Source organism: Anguilla rostrata, chromosome 5 (genome assembly GCF_018555375.3).
Source record: "Anguilla rostrata isolate EN2019 chromosome 5, ASM1855537v3, whole genome shotgun sequence".
NCBI lineage: Eukaryota > Metazoa > Chordata > Actinopteri > Anguilliformes > Anguillidae > Anguilla > Anguilla rostrata.
The window spans coordinates 8,363,676-8,384,183 of record NC_057937.1 but is presented as its reverse complement, the minus strand read 5'-3'; the positions used below and the strand labels follow the sequence as shown (position 1 = coordinate 8,384,183).

General features: G+C 44.4%; 2 protein-coding genes across 4 annotated transcripts; both read right to left on the bottom strand.

Annotated features, from left to right (window-relative positions):
* Positions 1-17: 17 nt before the first annotated feature.
* On the bottom strand, positions 18-8,080 carry ugdh (UDP-glucose 6-dehydrogenase). 2 transcript variants are annotated; one of them, XM_064334939.1, is made up of 12 exons: positions 7,758-8,080; positions 6,639-6,800; positions 6,176-6,277; positions 5,733-5,933; positions 4,537-4,734; positions 3,919-4,066; positions 3,609-3,703; positions 3,228-3,358; positions 2,484-2,623; positions 1,683-1,774; positions 1,140-1,250; positions 18-741 (listed from the first exon to the last, which is right to left on the bottom strand). In XM_064334939.1, the coding sequence occupies exons 2-12, from the start codon at positions 6,798-6,800 to the stop codon at positions 631-633; spliced, it is 1,491 nt and encodes a 496-aa protein (XP_064191009.1). In that variant the 5' UTR covers positions 7,758-8,080; the 3' UTR covers positions 18-630. The 2 variants fall into 2 exon arrangements, with proteins under 2 accessions (XP_064191009.1, XP_064191010.1); XM_064334940.1 differs by lacking the exon at positions 7,758-8,080 and adding an exon at positions 7,219-7,359.
* A 967-nt stretch (positions 8,081-9,047) lies between these two features.
* Positions 9,048-19,070, bottom strand: smim14 (small integral membrane protein 14). Of its 2 annotated transcripts, XM_064334969.1 has the most exons (6): positions 18,822-19,070; positions 17,741-17,773; positions 16,299-16,389; positions 12,268-12,316; positions 11,634-11,782; positions 9,048-11,260 (listed from the first exon to the last, which is right to left on the bottom strand). In XM_064334969.1, exons 3-6 carry the CDS (start codon positions 16,371-16,373, stop codon positions 11,222-11,224), a joined length of 312 nt encoding a protein of 103 aa, XP_064191039.1. In that variant the 5' UTR covers positions 16,374-16,389; positions 17,741-17,773; positions 18,822-19,070; the 3' UTR covers positions 9,048-11,221. The 2 variants fall into 2 exon arrangements, with proteins under 2 accessions (XP_064191039.1, XP_064191037.1); XM_064334967.1 differs by lacking the exon at positions 17,741-17,773 and having other exon boundaries at positions 18,822-19,067.
* Positions 19,071-20,508: the final 1,438 nt, after the last annotated feature.

The window sequence follows — 20,508 nt, the reverse complement described above, 5'->3', positions numbered from 1 at the left end:
GGAAACTGGAGACATGATCAAGTGCATTGGTCCATTTTATTTATTTCTCAATAAACTTCAGTGGCATTGAGGTTTTTTTTTTAGCAAACTTGAAAATCCTGTATAACAGGACATATTTTAAAAAATCTTTTCTGTTCATAAAAAAATGTACAAGTCTGCTGTCACACTAACTGGTATGAAATCAATGGGAATGAAGCTGAATCAGGGACATGATTGGAAATGAAACCAAGACAAACCACGTCAATGCTGCATGGGTCGAGTACTGGATTACAGACTGCTGGATTAACAACAAAAAAACCGACAACCATTAAACTGAGTGAGTGCATGATCCACGGAGGACAATGTTTGGATACAGTAAGACACTGACCAGTGCACAATACAGGTAATAGCGAGTGCTGAGCATTAGGGGGCACACTGAATGACCAGTGGATTAGACAGGACAGGGCAACATGGATGGGTGTGTGCAGATGGACAGAGTAGGGTGTGCATATTCTTAGTTGTTTTCACACTGACTTGAGGTGGACAGTACATAATTGTACTGAGAGATGGAATCAGTCAATATTTGAATCTCAGCTGACAGGAAGTCAGTTATAGCCATTGATCCTGGAGGGGAGGGGGAGATGGGTGCTCTTAGATTTTGGCCTTCTTGGTCGGGGGCTCTCTGGCGCTGATTCGCGGGACCCCTGCGGGGGGAGTGAAGGGGATACGGGCGGTGGCCACCTTCTTGCCAATGGTCTCAATCTGAGGAAGAACACAGACAACATGAACACCTGGGCTATTTCAAGGTCTACACTGAGTTACTGATTATTTTAGTCTGGAAAAAGTTCAACCAGCACATACGCAAACTTAAAACACTGAGAAGGACAGCTGCCACAGAAAGGCTTGACCCAAATATCCTTTGGAGAACAAATTCCCTCATTTTTCCTGTTGGTTTTACTGGTTCTGCAGAGCCCTTCTAGAGCAATTAGGGCTAGTCCTTTGCACCGTTAGCCCACTCACTCACTAGCTAGTCCGGGAATGTCGTTCACCGAATAGGACACTGCTGGTCAGGAGACTGCACTTGTGTTCTCTCGCACTTTGAGCTGCTCTGGATGAGAGCGCCCGCTAGCTAAACGAACGTGACGTGATGGATTACGCACGTGAAAGCCGATGCTCTGCAGTCTGGGGTGAAGGTGGTCCAGAACCCGTCTGCCGTCGAATATGAACGCAGGCTTCAGCATCTGGAAGTAAATCTTCTCATAGTCCAGATCCTTTATGGATTACAAAAAACAACACAGAAAACCAGTTACTATTGCTGTTGTGAACTGAGATCAGTTTTCCTATTACAATTATATTTAACGTCAGATGCAGAATATAACAATATCCTGATAACGTGTGTACAAAAGGCAGGAGTCAATAACCAAGGATACAAACTGTCTAATTTACCATTGCTGTTCTCAATCAATAATTATTTTTTAATAGGTCCAGTTACAAATGAATAATTACACAGGGCATCACAATTACATTTAACAGAGGGTATGAAAAACAAACAAAAAAAACAAAAGGAAAATATAATTTAGCTACTTTGGGGGAAAGGAGTATTCCACCTTAAAAGGTAAAGAAGGTGAACCCTGGGAAAGACGTGAGACTAATGAGAGAACAGATCAGTAAAGGCAAGTGCAAAGAGAGGGGCGAGGTCGAACCGTGAACATGTCCCACTCCGTGCAGATGACCAGGGCGTGCGCCCCCTTGCATGCCTCGTACGGGTCCTTGGTCACCGTCACCAGCTCAGACACTGCGTACAGAAAAAGCAACCGTCATTTCACCGCACCCAAAGGGATGCCAAACGCACACAACCGTGTATGCTCCAGTAGAATCCGTTCCAAGTAATCAACCCAACTTAACTGACATGATTAGCACTTGCATAGCCAAATATGTTATACCTCCCAAAATATACTGAGTCACAAAAGTCCAGGGGTCAGAAAGTAAAAATCCAGCCATGTGTTCCTTCCACCCATAAACTCGGCCGGCTGATTTCACTAATTAGTTCTACCTCCTGACGGAAGAACTGTGCCAACTAGCAAATTCAGGTGATTGGGACAAAATACTGGGGAGGAATTTCACTTCCTGAACCCGGATTTTTCACCTCTGCAAACTATACGGTTGCGTAAAAGGGGTCACTGTGACTAAGCCAATAAATTAAGAGCAGAAGTCAAAGCAAAACGCCTGAACTCCGTCAAACTCCCCTTTGCCCTCTGCATATGTGCCAGGTGCAATGACTGCACTGGTGATCGTTCAGCAGGGTGTTGCTCTCTCCAAAGACAGGCGTGGAGAGCACTTCTCTCACCTGCACTCTCGTTACGCACATTGGCACAACCTGCAGAGCCAGTTTGACAGCTCCTCCCAATGGCAATCTTAAAAAAAATCTGGTCTGCCTCTATATGGCACTACAATAACTTGCATACACACCATGCACACACACGCACACACACACGTGTACACACCCCGCCCTGGGTTGTCCTCAGAGATGCTGGGTTGGGACAGGTCCTGAATGATCTGCTCTTTCAGAACCTTCGGGTCAAATATGTACAGCTTTGCCCCCTCGTCCATCAGGTATTTGGAGATGTAGATACTGGACGACTCCCTGGGGAAGAAGTGCATCATGGTCACTCTGTTGTTCTGTTGAGGTTCATAGGGTAACAGTTTGGTTTTATCATTTCAATTGACTATATTTGACTGCACACAATATTGCCAGCTTCTACTTCTTTTCTTTTTTTTTTTTTTTTTTAACTTTGAGCCGTGAGCAAAATGCCAAGAACCGGTTTTCACTCCAAGCAGCTCCGCTCTGCTAGAGCTGCAAATGAAATATTCCGTTAGTTATGCAAAGGCACAGGCAGCGAAAATCAGTAGGAGATCGCATATGAAAGAATTAAAAGGTTAAAGTGCCGAGAGAGAGAAAGTTTAACGGGGAGCGAAAATGTACAGACTCACACAGAAACCCACATAAAACAGCAGGGTTAATAATTAAAAGGAGAGAGAACGTGTGTGTCTGTTCTGTGTGTGTGTGTGTGTGTGTGTGTGTGTGAGAGAGAGAAGTGTGTGTGTGTGTGTGTGTGTATGTGTGTGAGAGAGAGACAGAGGGAGTGTGCATCTGCGAGTGTGTGTGAGAGAGAGATAGAGAGATGGAGGGCGTGTGTGTCTGTGTGTGTGTGTGTGTGCGTGTTATAAGGGTTTAATCGAGGTTATACCGGGTGTCTCCCGTGTCCTTCTTGAAGGAGAAGCCCAGCAGCGCGATCTTCTTCCCAGTGACGGTGTTGAAGAGACAGTCGATGATCCGGCAGGCGAACCTTCGCCTCTGATACTCGTTCATGTCGATGACCTGAGAGGCAGGCAGGGGTCACGCACTGTTCCACACCAGTATTCTACACTACACTTACCCTGACTTAACCCTTTAAGGTGTGAGAGCACAAATATGCCCCTAGAATGTTCTTAACATCTGAGAGCAGGACATATCTGCTCACAGCACAGACAGAAAACAATATAAAATAAGCAGCTGGTAAACTACTGCATGTGTATGTAGGAGAGCCCTGTCTACAGTACATGGACAGGTTGGAGGTATCCACGGTTACCTGCTGCCAGTAAGAAGCCACCTCCGGGAGGTTGAGAGCCTCACACAGGTACACCAGGTTCAGCACATCCTTCTGGAAGCAGCTCCCACCAAACCCTGAAAGAGAGAAGGGATGCAAAAAATGGGGGGGGGGATTACACAGAGGTGTCACGCCACCAAGGCCCCAACATCCTGACTACACGCGAATATATAAAAATAGAAAAATAGAAAAGAAAGACCTGGTTCGGATATAATTTCTGGGACCCCCTGATGCCCAAGATCGGATCTCATTTCTGGGGCCTCCCCCGACGCCCCCCTCCGCCCCCACTCACCGATGCTGGGCTTGAGGAACTTGCTGCCGATGCGCTGGTCCATGCCGATGGCGCGGGCCACCTCCTCCACGTCGGCCCCCGTGGCCTCGCACAGCGCGCTGATGGAGTTGATGCTGCTGATCCGCTGGGCCAGGAAGGCGTTGGCTGCCTGCAACGCGGTCATTACACTTAAACTGAGCGTCCGTCTGCGACCCACCGACCTAACATTCATAAACTGAGCGTCCCTCTGCGGCCCCCCAAACTAATGTTCATTTGGTAAGAGTGGCCCTCCTTTGAATTAATGAAGAACACTGCAGTGCACATGCTATTAGCCATTAGCAGTTCTGACTTTAACACTACACACAACCAGAAAACGTTACCAACTGTATCTCTGTGCGCCCCAGTAAGGATTAGCTGTCTGCTACAGCACCCAGCGAGCATCATCAGCACTGACCACATCAGTCGTAAAACATAAGAATGCCCATTTTGTCATTCAATTTGCCTACTCTAGCATTGTGTCAAGCCTGGTCTTGAATACCCCCAAGGGTTTCCTGCTTATAACTACATGCCCTGGAAAATTTTACCAAAAAAATAAATAAAAAAACTGCAAAACTGCGGTGCGCTGCGGAGTGCGCTGACCAGTTTGGAGAGCTCCGAGGACCAGGTGTTGGTGGTGATGATGCGCTCTTTGGGGACCCAGTGCTCGTAGACGGCCGCCAGGGCCTGGATGGCACGCTGGCCATCGGGCGTCTCGTCTCCACCAATCAGAACGCGGTCCGGCTCCTTCAGGTCCCGGACGGCCGTCCCCTCCGCGAGGAACTCTGGGTTGGACAGGACCTGGGAGGGACGCAGAGGAACCCCTGGGGTCAAGAAGCGGTCGTCTCCGTGGTTTCTATGACATCACCTTCACCTGCTATGTTCTGGTACTCCTGCTTTTGATTTTTATTTATTTATTTTTTTTGACCAAAAGATCTGCCCACTTCCTGTCCCACGGCCATGTGTGGCAGGTGAGGCAAGACTACAGCAGATGTAGGTGTGCGCGCACGCGTGTGTGTGTGTGCGCGTGCTATAACAGGTCTCCACACTCATGACTTCCTGTCTGCAAACCTAACAGGTTTTGACTGGGTGTGTTCATGCAGCGGACCTGTCAATCATGCACACCCAGCCACGGCTCACCTCGGCCTTGAGCTACAGGCAGCGGCATGCCTCAAGAGTGCCATCAACACCGAAAGGCACATGCACAGACAGCCGAACATACAACAACATGCCATCCAATCCCATCACACTGGGCTTGAGATATAACACATACACACACACATTCACAGACACACACACACACATTACTCAAGCTCAGTGCTGATATCACACACGCATGCAGGACTGGCCTACAGGTTGAGGCTGGGCTTGGTGCTGATGACACACGCACACACACGCCCGTACGCACGCACGCATGCAGGACTGACCTGCAGGTTGGGGATGGGCTTGTTGCTGATGACACGCACGCACGCAGACACGCACACACACCCGTACGCACGCACACACGCATACCCGTACGCATGCACGCACACGCCTCACGCAGGCAGGGCTCACCTGCAGGTTGAGGCTGGGCTTGGTGCTGATGACAACCACACACGCAGTGCACGCGACACACACGCCGTGAGACGACGTCACCACGCACAACAGACACACCCGTACGCACGCACGCACACGCCTCACGCAGGCAGGGCTCACCTGCAGGTTGAGGCTGGGCTTGTTGCTGATGACACGCACGCACGCAGGCACGCACACACACCACGTACGCACGCACGCACACGCCTCACGCAGGCAGGGCTCACCTGCAGGTTGAGGCTGGGCTTGGTGTTGGCATCGAAGATCCTGCGGATGCTCTCGGCAGCCCTGACCGGCACGGTGCTCTTCTCCGTCACGATCTTGTAGCCCTCCGACACCTCGACGATCCGCCGGGAGCACGCCTCGATGAACTTGAGGTCTGCCGCGCGCCCTTTCCCCATCCCATAAGTCTTAGTCGGGGTGTTCACCTACAGGCGCACAAACGGGGTTAGTGCACCGGTCCTTTTCTTAAAGCTTCTCTGCCTGGTCTTAAATTAAACTGTGACATAAAAATGGAAGCAATACAAACACAGATTCACGGGTAAATGCAGCCCCTTTGCCATCTTTTCTTGATTGAAACACCAAACATTCATCGAGTCTGCACATCGTAAGCGCGCTCACGAACACATCGCTCAGTCGCTGTCCGACCAATAGCCTCCTGCATACTCACAGAGATGAAGACAAGGTCTGCTTCCCTAATAGCGGTGTCTATGTCTGTGGAGTAGAAGAGATTCTTCCCTCGGCAGGACTCAACAACCTCCTTCAGGCCTGGCTAGGGGTGGAAACAGACAACGTCACTTTCCCCAATTAAGTTAGGACATCTGACAACTGGACTACTTGAAATAGCATATTTTAAATGACAGCAAACTCATGTATTTATGAAAAAAAATACAACCCTACTAACAGAATAAGGGGAGGGAACATACAGGCAATAAACAAATTGAAATGTATATCAACTCCACCTGTCATTATATTTCTTTTCACAGTTTAATCATTCTGTCAGTCAATAACAATAAAGGACTGTCATGGAATAAACAGAGCCAGTTACAGTCCAGTCATTGCAGAGATCCAACCCAAACAGCTCTCCACTGCCCTGCTATGCTGGACAGAAAGCAGATGAACAGTTACAGTACCTCATAGATCGGCAGCGTGTCCGAGTTCCAGGCCTTTATTCTGGACTCGTTGACATCCACCACGGTGACTTTGATTTCTGGACACATGTGCGCGATCACGCTACATGTCGGGCCTCCCACGTAGCCAGCGCCTATACAGCAGATTTTCTTGATCTGAAACATCTGGAACAAAGGGATAACGACCTTTACCAAATAAACAGACTATATACTTGAAATAAATACACAAGTTAATTCATTTAATTTGGCCGGATGTCCGCTGTGAGTAATGGATTAAATGTTTAAATAAACCACGGATTCTATTGAGTAACTGTGGGTCCACATAATTTGTGGGTTAAAAGAAATTCACGGATCCATTCCAGTTTAGCAACAACAAAAATTTTATGAAAAGTTCTGTGAGTTTGCATAAGAGTTCAGTCGGAAAAATATAGTCCACAACTCCAGTGGGAGTTTTTGAAAAACACAACCATCTCATTTGTTTCGTTTGATTGCATGTGCTAGTAGACAATGTCAGATAAGGCTAAACAAGTAGTATCTGATGCTATTCAGATGTTTCTAACAAATCTAGTACACGCACACTCACAATGCAAAATCAGAAACCTGAAGTGAGTAGGCTACAGTTAACATTCTGAATGCGAGTCGTAAACTACTGAAAACCGGTATTCGCTAATCCTTTGTTCACGGGTATGTGACTCAGAAGTTTACACTTGCCGTGGTTTAACCAGATTAGGCTTTAAATGAAGACAAAACCACAAAACCGTTGCTGTTACTTTAACATATAACGCTGTCAACCCGTATATTACTAAACTATAACGTTAGATAGCTACTTAATTAGCTATCTAGCTAGCTGTACCTTTTAAGCCATTTTAGGGAAGAAAAAAAACATTAATTTGGAAGAGGCATACTGTAAATCACCTCTACTTAGTAGCTGAGTTAGCTATTCAGTTCGCTAGTTTCATAAATCATCGGTAGACAGCGTTAAATAGTTATCATACAGTTAGCTGCAAATATTCGGTAGCTAAGACAAGTGGACGTAGCTAATATCGCTATGGTTAGCGAACAGTTTGCTAACTGCATTAAGTATTCCGCAGATTTATATCTCCAAATGAATTTACAACTCACCTTGTAGGGTGAGCAATAGCCCAGAAATTCGCTGGTCCTGTGTGGATAATGAATAGACAAGCCAACTAGCAAGCTTAGCGCTGCACTGTATGACGAAGTTGGTTGCTTGCAAGAGACTCTGGAACCAGGACAGTTCAGTTGTTCACGTTGTCTTATCCTCAAATCTGAGGAAATGGACCTGACATGGACTTGTGTCAAGTAGAAACACCGTTAACGTGGGAGTTGCTGTCATTACATAATGCAAATTCGTCTAATATAACAGAGGAGGGTTGGTCTTGCTTGCTAAATTCTTCCGGGGACTGCGACCATGTGGTTTCATAAATTCCTATTTGTGACGTCATAGTGACGCGGGCAGACACAAGCAAGGGACTCCTGAGTTGTCAGCAATGTGAAATAATTTAAACCAAGTACATCTTTAAAAATTTTTTGTTGTTGTTGACAAAATACACAAATACCATCCTGATGAAGGGAATCGCTAATATGACCCAAACAATGATATTTTATCAATAACATTCATTTTTCAGCATTTCCATTTCATAACAATGCATGTTTTAATATTCTTTTTTAAAGTGATGGAATGGACACATTAATTAATACCAGTTTGCTTCAAAATATTTTCTTATTGCATTTAGAAATAGAGAGCTGTTGGCCAATAACATACAGGATGCATTTAACGGTGGCCATACAGAAAAGTGGAAACCGTTCAATTTCTATTAGCCTATAATGGGTACGAGATCACCCGCCCAGCTTGCTTTACATTTTTGCTCTCATCACACCTAGAATGAGTTGACGTACTAGACTCAGTCAGTTGCTCAACCACTCTCATAGCTCAAGGCTTTGTATATTGTACATCTGTACGATATGCTGCCACTCCCAAAGTAACCAATTAATTTCCATGTGTATTTTAAACGCTGCCTTGTTTTCGTTAGTTGCCATGGGATGCCAGCAAAAAACTGGGATACGACATATTATAAGGCTATAATATGTATTCACAAACAGAAATTACAGCAGTTGTAGTTCATTCAACATTAAACCCTGAGAAAAAAATCAAATTCGTTAAAACCTGTCAGTAAAACAGAGCCATATTCACATACAGAGTAATTAAAATAGTAGACAAGTCACCAACATAAAATGCAATGTAAATTTAAAATAAGCAGAAGCAGGAGCAGCAGCCTGTACTGTCCTGCATGAGAAAATGTCCACCACAAGAAATGAAGAATTTAAACATGAATAAACTCACCACAAAATAATGAGAAAGAAATAAACTGACGCACAATCTGTACCAAGACAAACTGTATTACTTATATTTATTCAAAGTTAAGAAAAGTGCATAGTTGAAGCCCTTTATCGCTCTTTTTAATCACTCAGTACAGTGTTAAGGGACAGTTTAAATGGCACTAAAACTACAGTGAAAGAAGTCCACAAATTTGGCCAGTTCATACCCAAGCCTTCTTTTAAGTGCCTGTATAGGGAAAAGAATGAAGACACCAGATTCGTCAGAACTCTCCTCAAAGAAAAACAGCGTGAAAGGGCATGTCTGTCGCAATACCAGGTCAATGTTTTTACTGGCATAATTTCAACTTCACAACTGGCACTGCCGCAAACTGGTTACATTGGTTACAAAAAAACAAAAAAAAAAAAACTGCCGCTTCACCAAGTGACGTAGTCCATAGGGTGGTCGACTCGAGCGGTATGCGAATCCTCCCACACGAGCAGCGGTTCGATTCCCGCCATGACACTTTCTCCGATGTAGTCCTTTATCTTTTACCCCCTCTGTCTGAATAAAGTTTTTTCTAAATGCGTGTGCACACACAATACAAAAAAAAAAAACTATTGTGTTAGGTGTTCTCCCTCTGCTCTTCATGGGCCCAATAGAAGTCATTACAGATAATAGGGTCAGAGCAACCGTTCTTAAACAGAGAAGCTGAACATCTGCAGTTTTTTTGCAGCCGGACCCCAATGTTAAACCTACTGCACAATACACCAATCACGGCCTAAAGCACAAACTTAACCCGACACAAAGACAGAACTATTACACTATATGCATAAAACAAGGTGCATGTTTGGGCAGAAAAAATGACCTTACCGACAGAATTTGAATTGTGATGGCTGCAATATTGGAGGAAAAGGGAGGGGGGCGCATTTTAATTAATCTTTAAAGCACAAATGCATTACGCTAAGATTTCTGAGGGAAACAAGATCCTGGCAAAGAAGCCACTTTGATCTAGTAAAGAATGTGCCTGGACTTAAGTTCAAGCAATGAAAATGATAGATATCCGTAATGTCACACAATGAGTACCGATACTTGCTATTACGGGCAACATTGGGTTTCCTGCAGGTGAAACCTTTTCAAATAGGACACAATTGCAGTTAGCAATGTAACCAGCAGCATGACCAAATTCAGGCAAGGCACTGAGTAAACATCATGGATGCCCAAATAGAGGTACTGTATATATCAATATAGATTGTGACCATTAATCATTTCAGATATAACCATTTATGAATTATTTGCCCTATCGCATGGTGAAGCTCAGCCTTTAGAGTCTATGTACAGAGCCTATGAAGTATGGAGACATTGGGCAGGTATGGATCTTGTTTGCCTTGGACACCAGTCACACAAGATGTGACTGTACACGATGTTATTTTAGCCCACTTATTAGAAGCACGGCACTCAAGAACGCCCTTCTGGTTTCACATGGCAAATGCAATGTAAGGCAACCAGATAAATACAGCTGTCAACCCTCCAACTGCCGCGACAACATAAAGCCAACAACTTAACCCTGGAACCACAAACCGAGCCCAGCTAGAAGCAAGCTTTAATCTTTCCATTTCACAACAGACGTCATTTAGAAATCAGCCTGACTCTGCCCAATAAAAACTAATTGGGGGGGGGGGGGGGGGGGTTTTGGCCACTGAAGGGACATTCAAACTGAGTTTTTATTATTCTATTTTTTTTTCAATTGCACATTTGTTTTGCATCTCACCTTCATTTCCAGCACAGTATTCAGCTGCAGTCCAAACACAAGATTATTTAAGAAGTCAGCGAGTAAGCGATAACATTAACACCTTCATGGAATGTTGAGTTTGAGCCGCCCATGCCATAAAAGGACCGATTTAGATTTGGCGTCTCTCTTCCCCTTCCACCCGACTGGTTGTGGACACAATCATTTTCTGAAAAGTCCGAATTCAGCTGCAGTAGCACAGAGGACACCTGGAACAAATCACTCGGTTCCAAACATGCCCTCCGAACGCAGCGATCTACTGTGAGACCCACTTTACCTGTGGGGGGGGGGGGGGGGGAGAAAAAAAAAAAAAAAAAAAAAACAGACAACTGAATACAGACAAGCAGTATGTGAGAGAACTGAAACGAATTGAGGTGGTGAAGGAGAACATCCGAGTCACAGTAGCTGATCGGGTCACGTCAAAACCTTGGCCGTTTGGAACTCAGATGTCCAGCTCCAGGGCTAGTCCACGGGCGGGGCGGGTGGCTCTCTGTCACGGTTCTGAGGAAGGAGGAGGAGGATCGTTTGTCTCAAAGGGTTTGCCAGCTCAAGCCCAGAGCCAGACACAAAGCCTTGCCCCATTTCTCACTGTCCCACCCCGAGGCTTGACAGCATACCTTTCAAGCCAAGAACAATGCATCCAATACAATAACTCATATTTTTTTTACAGCCTGTCATAGTATAAGGTGGAGAAGACAGGGTGAAACTGCTGATTCACTCAAGAACATCATGACACCCGTCACTGAAGCACTCCTGAGTGAGCCTGAAGGCATTCTCCTACCCCACCCTCCCAGGGGACCTGCCCCGCCTCATACTGCTGTTCTAGGACACTGGGCCCCAAGCACCAAGGGGGGGGGGGGGGGGGGTCACACACGTTGTGTGGGCTGGCTGGTTTTCCTGTGGCCCCGGGGCCCCGCATGCTGGCTGGTCTAAGGAGGAAGAGGACAAGGGCCAGCACCACCCAGGCCAGCATGATCATGGGCACGGTCAGGTCCGAGGCTGCGGAGGAACTGGGGCCCGGCACTGTGGGCGAACAGGGGTCTCCTTCACTGCTCTTAAAATGGCGGCTAGGGCTGTCCTCCTGCACAACTATCAGCGCTTAACCGCAGAGCTAGCCACCTGGCGTTTATCTCCAGCGGCTCGACTTTTACAGGGAGAAGGCCGAGCGATACAACGTAGGAGACTTTGGTTTACAGTTAGGTTTACAATCATGTCTACAGTGGTAGCAACTAGTAGATAATAATACAGTTAATGTGGCTGTCAAGATAGACCAGATAATAGAGAATTAGAGTTTTTGGGTAAAAGTGAGTGGTAGGCATTTTATTAACAGGACACAGCACCAGGTGGAAATAGCATATAAAGCGTAAACAATTTTCAACCTTATTTCTTTTGTGTGCAATAGCGCGTTTCTCCATTAGAAGAAAGTCAATATAAGGACAAATACATAATGACTATGATGGTTAAAGAATGAAAGTGATTTTAGTGCAGAATCTGCTCTGAATACTTACTGTCTTGAAGGCACTCCGTGTCCGTGCAGTAAGACTGGGACTGCCTCAGCTGACAAACACAAAGAAAAGGCATTTGTATACTGTCATCAAGCTTGAAACATTTATCAGAACGAAGCAAGCAATTTCTCCAAAAAACACATGCACAGCAAAGCTACCGGTCTGAGAATTCTATACTCTACATTCCATGGCCTCTGCTTCCCTCTGCTGGCAGGGAGGAATAAATGGTTATATCATTACAGTCACTACAACAACTCTTTTTTTTAATTTTTTTTTTTTAAATGTGCTTTTTCCACTTTCTTCACAATTTGGAATGGCCAATCGTACTCACCAGTCATGCTCATTGCTGCAACCTCCGCAATCAATTTGGGAGAGAGCATACAAGCGTGAGCTCTCTCCAAAGCCTGCAACGTCAAGCCGCTACTTATTTCACACAGCAAGTTCAGTTGCAGCTTTAGCAAGAAGACGGTGGGTTATATACCGGTTCCTGGCAAGTGACAGAAGATGGTCATTCCAGCTGACTAAACCGCTTTCTCTCTCCGGACGACAAACCAACCAATCAGGCGTCACTCTGTGAGGATGCCAGCCAAAGTCCACACAGGCTCAGTCCGGATTCAGTACCAGACTGTGGGGTCATCCACGCGATAAAACAGTTCCTTAACAGGATTAGCCACCCGGCAGCCCCAACAGGATGCATTCCAAAGTGTATTTAACTGCAAGTGCTTTGTGTCACTGTTATAAAGTTACCATTCCAGGATTAATGCGAGGCAACCCGGCGCACTTTGTCAGGCACACAATGATAAAAGGGATTTTGAGAACTTATCATGACTGTAATCACCTTGAAAGTCACAATACCCATATCCATACGCTGACAGAAAAAATGGTGCTATGTACCAAACTCTTCAGTATTTGTGTTACCATGTACTGAATACAAATATACCACCCAAGAAAAACAACCAGAGGTTTGTTTTCAGGTCAAAGTACAGACACTGACCATTCAACCCACTGGCTCTTCCTAATTTGCCCAAACTCTCGTCAAATTTGCTCTTGTCAACAGTTTTTTATGGGGGGGGGGGAGGAATAACTGGAATTTTTATACTGTCCCTGACTTTCTGGAACAAATTTTTACTGTATTTTGTACTGCGTAAGCACAGGGTGACAGAGAGCTTTAGTGAAGCAAACAGAACTGTCAGGAATGAGACAATTTGATAAGACCCCAAAAGCACCAGCAAATCTCTGCTACATTATCAAATATCTCCTCATCAGACAAAACATCTATGCTATCGGTTTCAACCTATGCAAGTTGTGACAAAACAAGTTGTTTAAAAAAAAACTGTGTGAATTGAACAAATGCTATGAATAGAAGGGGGGAAAAAACAACCATTTGCACTGTTACAATGTTACAATAGTGTGGCATTCGATCTGCCAGAGAAGCGGACTGGACTCAGGAGAGACCATGCACACCTGGATTAAGTTAACTCTTCAAAGGTGTGCTTAAAGGCGTGTTCCTCTCTACAGTTTGAGGCTGAGACTGGGAGCTCGCATCAAGAGAGCAAATTTTGAGTTTCATTTGTCTGAGCACAAAAGGAAAGTAAACCCGCTGCTGAAAAGCTACAGGAGCTGGCCAGCTGAAAAGTGGGCCAGCTAGGAGTGGCGAGCTAAAAAGCTGCTGCTCAGTTTTGCTTTCTTTCGTCTTCGTTATTTTAGTTTTTTGTTTTCGCCCGGAAAATGTGAGGGGGGGGGGGGAAGGGTGAAGGTGTTTGTTCATTTCATTTCGAGCTGGTGTGGGTGCACTCCCGGAACTGCCGCATCTCTCTCCCAGGGGTGTCAAACAAGCGTGTGACAAATAGCCAGTGCAATAAAGTACTGTGTATTCACGCATGACCATCCAGACGAAAGTCAACACTCTCCCTTTTATGGAGTTTAGAAAGGACAGCGAGGAGGACCCATTTCCTGTATCGCATACACACACGTCAGTAAGCGCGCACCCAAACCGCTGCCAACGTGTAAAAGCACACAAAGCCATGCGAAACCTAACAGCCATCTGAGCTTACCGGCTATACTTCCTGCTCTCACTGACCAATGATCCTCTCTCCAGGCCAACAGTCTCCAGAGTTATCACAGAGGTGCAGCCAAGCATAGACTGCCCACAAGACAAACAAAGACAGCATCTTAATTCCTACAGAATACAGCGTTTATTTAAACTACAGGCATGTACATCAAGACACGTCATGCAAGCTTATCTTCCTCTTCCTCTTATCTTTTTTTTCCCTCCGAGTGTTAGGGAGCCTTTCTTGCAGTTTCTAGTAGGAAATGGCTGCTTTAAACAATAGTGTTCAATGGTTATTTGAAACTCTATGAATGACCCGACTATTACCGGAATGCTACATTATTCCCGAAATAATGGACATAATACATGTGCACAACCACTGAGCTTATATAACCAATGAACAGTGTTTTTAAGACTAACCAACTACTACGAATGTTTCATTGTGCAGCACACAATCAACGTGTCATTTCGGCATCCATGTCTCATGAACCAGTATCAGCACCTAACAGAACGTCCTTGAGCCAGGGCCCTGGAAGAGATAGCAGTGTCAGGGAGGACAGTCTGAACACTCCCTTACACACAGACCTGCAACAGAGATCCCGAATCTAAAAACCGCTACCCTCAATGACAAAAATCACACGCAGAACAGCATTAGCACAAACACATTCAGTATGTATATATATTAACGTCTTATTCATGAGTTATTGAGTTCTTTTTGCAGTTTGATGGCACTGCTCCCCCTTCCATAGGGTGCATAATTGCCCAGCAACACGATTACTAAACCCACCCTGACCAATCACTGTTTAGAGAATTTAAATGTTACTGGTGTCTCACTGGTTGCAGCAGCCCTACAGTTGGCTGAACCGGCACTCGCAACACGCAGGAATGAGAATGACGCAGTCGGCGGCCATAACAGTGTCTCTCCGAGCACCAGCAGCCCCCGCCGGTCCACCGGCTGTCCGCAAGTTAATCTGCCGCGTTCCGCATGAAGGGTATTCCTCCCACTCATATCCGTGTTAACCTGACTGGCAGACTGCAGAGTTTTAAGAACCGGCAGCTGACATCACACGCCTCTGAGGAGAGCACATGCTTGTCTACGTCTTCCCGAATCCACAGTTGTGAGGAGCGTTGCAGCATGAGCACAAACGACCATTCCAAATTGGGGATAAAAAGGTGAGGGAAAGCATTTAAAAACATAATGTACATATTATTAAATACTGGTCATCTATAATAACTCACTGTAACCTATGATTGAGAGAACAGCAGCTGGAATCATAACATTGACCTCGGTATCAGCTGCTCTCCGCTCCCAAGCACTTGCAATAAACTGCCGGAGAATCTAAATCCGCTGGACTTTCTCTCTCCAGATTCACCCCGGTAGCTGAAGCCCTTAGTATAAATTCACTGCTGCACCACAAGCAAAGTACATGTAAATTTCTCATTCACATTGTTAAGCAAAGCTATTCCCTGGAAGGGTCCCATCCAGCCTCTGTGCCTTTCTCCTGACATCAAAGATATTTTAAAGAAGGGTTGCTGAAAAAATGGCAGAAAGTTCCGAAAACGATCAGGTGAATTGCCACAAAGTCCATTTAAATAACTAAATAAAACGTAAATGAACTAAACAGGAGAAGATATTCTTTTGGGTATGTTGAAAAAAGAACGCAGTGACCTATAACATAAGGAAACTAAAAGAAATATACATCATATACATGTACTTATGAGTCGGCTTCTGTTCTGAAGCATGTCTCTCCCTTCCCTGTCCACTGAGCAAGAGGCAGCAATGAACTGGGCATCCTACAGGATTCTTTACTCTTTCCCAGGAGAGAAGGACAGTGAGAAAGAGACCAAAGGACAAAGAGAGAGAGAGAGCAAGAGAAAGTGAAAGAAAGAGACACCAGGATGAGGTGCCTGACGACACAGACAGAGAAAGAAAGAGAGAGGGAGAGAGAGCGAAAGAAAGTGACTCCAGGATGAGGTGCCTCACCAGGTTGATCAGTCTCCTCATGGCGTGTTCATGGGAACAGATGCACTCGCACGGGTCAAAGCCTCCCTCCGCCATGTCTGCGCAGTCAGTCCTGAGGGGAGAACACAGGAGCACAGTCAGAAACACCCGCAAAACAACGTCACGGTCAACCCCAATGGGGCTCCACCGCTTAAGAACATGTTTCTTTTTGCAGCTGCGCAGTTAGATTTGTACGTGCGATCTTCAGTTTACAAACCCATTAACCCACAACCATATCTACATTAGGTGTTCTCAGGTTAAAGAAAAAAACAACAGCAAAGGACTGAATGGCAGCAGGATGTCCAGGAACAGTCATGTCCTCCTACACATGCACAGAATGCTCTGTTTGTTTGGAACATAAGACCTTGGGCTGAAAATGACAGACTTCCACACCCATACAGACAATTCAGACAAGCCAGAAAATAAACTGGCCATTACAATTGTCAAGTTACAACGAATTTACTTTGCATTATAAGCACTCAAGAGGTAAGGGATTCCCTGTTGGATGTTTGTCTAAAAAATATTGTCCTTGTGTGTGTTGATTAGCTAAACAGCCAGCAGAACAAGTCTCGCGACATTGTCCACAAGCTTAAGCTGCGTATGAAAAGCCACCCATTCCTCCGGACCTCACTGCAAACTAACAATCCGCTGCTGCCGGAAGGAGGCCCCTCGCGGAATTCCAAAGTGCTCACTCCACTGACACCCACAGAGCACGGAGCCAGACACCGACTCCCCGAGCAGACGCGTTTCAAATCCCCGTTTACCCACGTGGCTGTCACGCCGGCGAAGTTTTTAACACACTAGTGCCATGGTGCTTTGAGAAAAGGAGAGGAGAGCCCTTAACTTGAAAAGGTTTGTGGCTGGTGCATGTACGCCCGCCACGTCACTTAATAGCCAACACAGACTAACGCTGTGGAAATCAAAATCAGAATAGGCTATATCATTGGAGAGGCCATTGCATCGGTGTGAATGTGGCAAGCACGTCAAAAAGCACATTCATGTTTAAATGTAAAATAACAATACGCAAATATGCAGATTTAAATGCAGAGTTCCAAATACAACTCCAGCTATACAGTGACCGGCAATTTAAAACGGAAACCGCAATCATGCTTTCATGAAAATCTGCACGCCTTAAACAATATGTTCAACTTAATATAACTTGGTTATGCATGCAAGAGAGCACCCGAGGAAGACAAGAAAAGAACAAAGGAAATCGCAATAAACCGAAGAACAAAATCTAGCAGGTACCTTTCTCTCGAGGAGGTTGGTATCTCCAGATTAAATTCTTAACACATGCCGCCGTTCACAGATAGACAGCGAAGGAATACCTATGTTTTACAGTCTCTGAGTAATAGCCTATCAGTCTGGCTGGTGCCGCAGCCCCATAATTACAACAAAAAGGCTTACAAGGATGACGGGAATACCTGTCTGTTCACTATGGCCTGCTCGACGACCCCCTGATGAGTAGACGTGGTTAGAAATGTCTGCACACAAAGGCTCGGAACTTGTTTTTCTTAGTAGGCCTACAGCACTGACACTGTACATAACACACTTCTTGGAAATGTTTGGAAGAAAAATTGGACGTCGAATAATAAAAATTTAGAATGTCAGATATAGCATACAATGCACACATATTAACACCTGGGCAAATAGGCTGGTTTTTGTTTGCGTTGTAGACGGTTCTTGTTTGCAAAGTCAGGTTAGACTTCGCCATGAAATCTAATAGGTCTATATTTTCTATATTCCTATATGGCCTTCGTTGTTCACTTGCTTTAAAATTATGCTTTAACACTCATTCGATTGCATCAAATAGCCTAATAGCAATACAACCGTTAAAGTTGGATTTCAAATTAACTAAAAATCAATCGAATATATACAAGAGATACGAGGTGGATCCCTAACCAAATCCAAACTCTTACTGATGATTTGATTGGGCAAAATGCAGATAATCAGTCGCATTAGCCATCACCCATCCCATGAGTCTGATTGCAATTTTGACACTTCGGGCTAGCTATTTATCGGGCTAGCTCGCCCACGCTAACGTTACCCACCGTGACGTTAGCAGTCTATCAAGCCACCAAAAAGCAGAAGATAGAACTTATCTTGTATCTTCACGACAGAAATGCAGTCAGGAGACAACCACTACATTTCCTTACGAACAAAGACTTGAACGAAGCTAGATACCTTGGTTAGAACTCCACGAAGAAAATTTCTGGTTATAATATTACGTTTTCTTGCATACGCGGCGTAGCTAGCCACAAAGCTAATGATATAACACCGATGTTGTGGTTTCTGCAAGCTAACGTTGGATTGCATTGCAGCTGGCTAGCAAACGAACACATTAACGAGCAAACTCATGGACAACACACGACTATTTTTTAACTGAAATCTAGGCAATCCCTGTGAAACAACACAAATGGCTTCCTAGCGACTAGGCTATTGTATAGCTACCTATGAGGAACACGAAGAATTAGCAGTTAGCTAGATTGTAAATAAACAACTTACTCGACGAATTATGAATGCAACTGTGGATCCGTATTTTTAAAAAGTCAACTGGCGAGCAAATGTGGTCCAGCTGAGTTCCGTTTAAGCTACCCCTTCAAGTACGGCTTCCCGTTGCAAAGTCTAATCATACAACCTAAATCACACAGCCAACACACACTCATCCGGTGCTCAAGTAATTCCAAGCATCCAGCTGCTGCGCCGTCTGTGTTTTGGTACACAAATGAAACGGCCACGTCACATTTTTCACGCGAGAGATCCGGGTTTCCAAAATAAATCACCAAGAACAGTCGTTTCCTCGCAGACGCAACGCCCTCTGGCCTTTGATTGGCTTAGTTTCTCCCTATAGCTCTTGCCGACCAATCACAAAATTAATGTTGTATCTGGAAGAAAGACATTATTTACTACATGCTAAGAATAAGGAGGCTGTGAAGTGTCCTCTAGGCCCTCTTTATACGTATTGTCTATTTTGTCCATTGGGAATTCATTTCACCAATGGGAATTCAGGTGAAGAGGGACCTGTAGTTTTAACAATGAATGCCCACTTTGTTTCCAATGCCCCATGTGGCATAGAGAAACCCCAATCTGAAAAGGCTAATTTATAGGATCTGCTCGTCTTAATTCTGTCTCATTGGCCCATTGATGCTTTAAATGAAGGTATTTCTTGAAACTCCCTGGTAGTCTTAATGGAAATATCATACATTGCTGACTGTAAACTAACTAACTAACAGCCTATAATTGGCTCAAAAAAAGATCTTAGGTTGGATTTACATTTGATATCCTGTATGCAGTCATTAAATATAATTTATAACAGTCATAATATTTTTGTGTATATTACATTTTCATTTGGTGCTTTGCTTCTAGTTTTGTACTCTACAATGGTATCTACTAAATGTAACAAAGTTATGTTAGTCACAATAGAAATAGATGAAGTGGAACATATGCCAAAAAACTAATGACAATAAGAAAAATGAATGGTTATGTTTATCATTCTTGAGATTAACAGCATTAAGGTTTTATCGACCTTGCTTCTTTTTTTTTTTTTGCAACATTCTGTATGCGTCATTCAAGCCAGAGAAGTAGTTATTTGTGGTACCATTATGGTGTTTTTCTATAAATATCAAGGTTTATCGGGTTGTATGATTTAAATATTACAATTCCAAAAGTCAATCAATTACATTCACATATTAATGCTCATTGTATTCTTTATACATTTTTGAAAAACTGGTTTTAAGGGTAAAAGGACAGGAATTAACTCAATGAACTGTTAATAAATCTGTAAAGGGCTAAAATATTGTATCGCTGAATTAATGAACTGTTCCTGTTTATATGGGGTTAAGGTCCACAACAGCGATCAGGACAACAGGCATCACTCGTTAGGACTCACATATTGTCTGAAATCTTATTAGGTTAGCATAATACATTTTTGTTAAAATTATTTGTCCATTTCTACAAGCTACAGGATTAAACACTATTGAAAACAATACAAACTGCTGAAAACTTTTCATTAATTCAATGGAGTACTCAAAAAAACCCTGCAATTCCCACAAATTATGCAAAAAAAAAAAAAAAAATCTAGAAAACTTGTGTTTTGTGCTGAACAAAGGGAAAAATCCTGAGCTTCCATCGCTGGTTTGCATGTACAGTGATATTCAAGTTGGCCAAACACATGACAGGAATCACAAAGGCG

Excerpts from the sequence above, each read along its gene's own strand:
- ugdh (XM_064334939.1), bottom strand. The coding sequence starts at position 6,800 with ATGTTTCAGATCAAGAAAATCTGCTGTATAGGCGCTGGCTACGTGGGA. Across the intron at positions 4,067-4,536 it reads CCTCGGAGCTCTCCAAACTG|GCAGCCAACGCCTTCCTGGC; the intron begins GTCAGCGCACTC and ends ACCGCGTTGCAG. Across the intron at positions 2,624-3,227 it reads AAGGACACGGGAGACACCCG|GGAGTCGTCCAGTATCTACA; the intron begins GTATAACCTCGA and ends CTTCTTCCCCAG.
- smim14 (XM_064334969.1), bottom strand. The coding sequence starts at position 16,373 with ATGGCGGAGGGAGGCTTTGACCCGTGCGAGTGCATCTGTTCCCATGAA. Across the intron at positions 12,317-16,298 it reads TGAGGAGACTGATCAACCTG|CTGAGGCAGTCCCAGTCTTA; the intron begins GTGAGGCACCTC and ends TGTGTTTGTCAG. Across the intron at positions 11,783-12,267 it reads CACGGAGTGCCTTCAAGACA|TGCCGGGCCCCAGTTCCTCC; the intron begins GTAAGTATTCAG and ends GTTCGCCCACAG.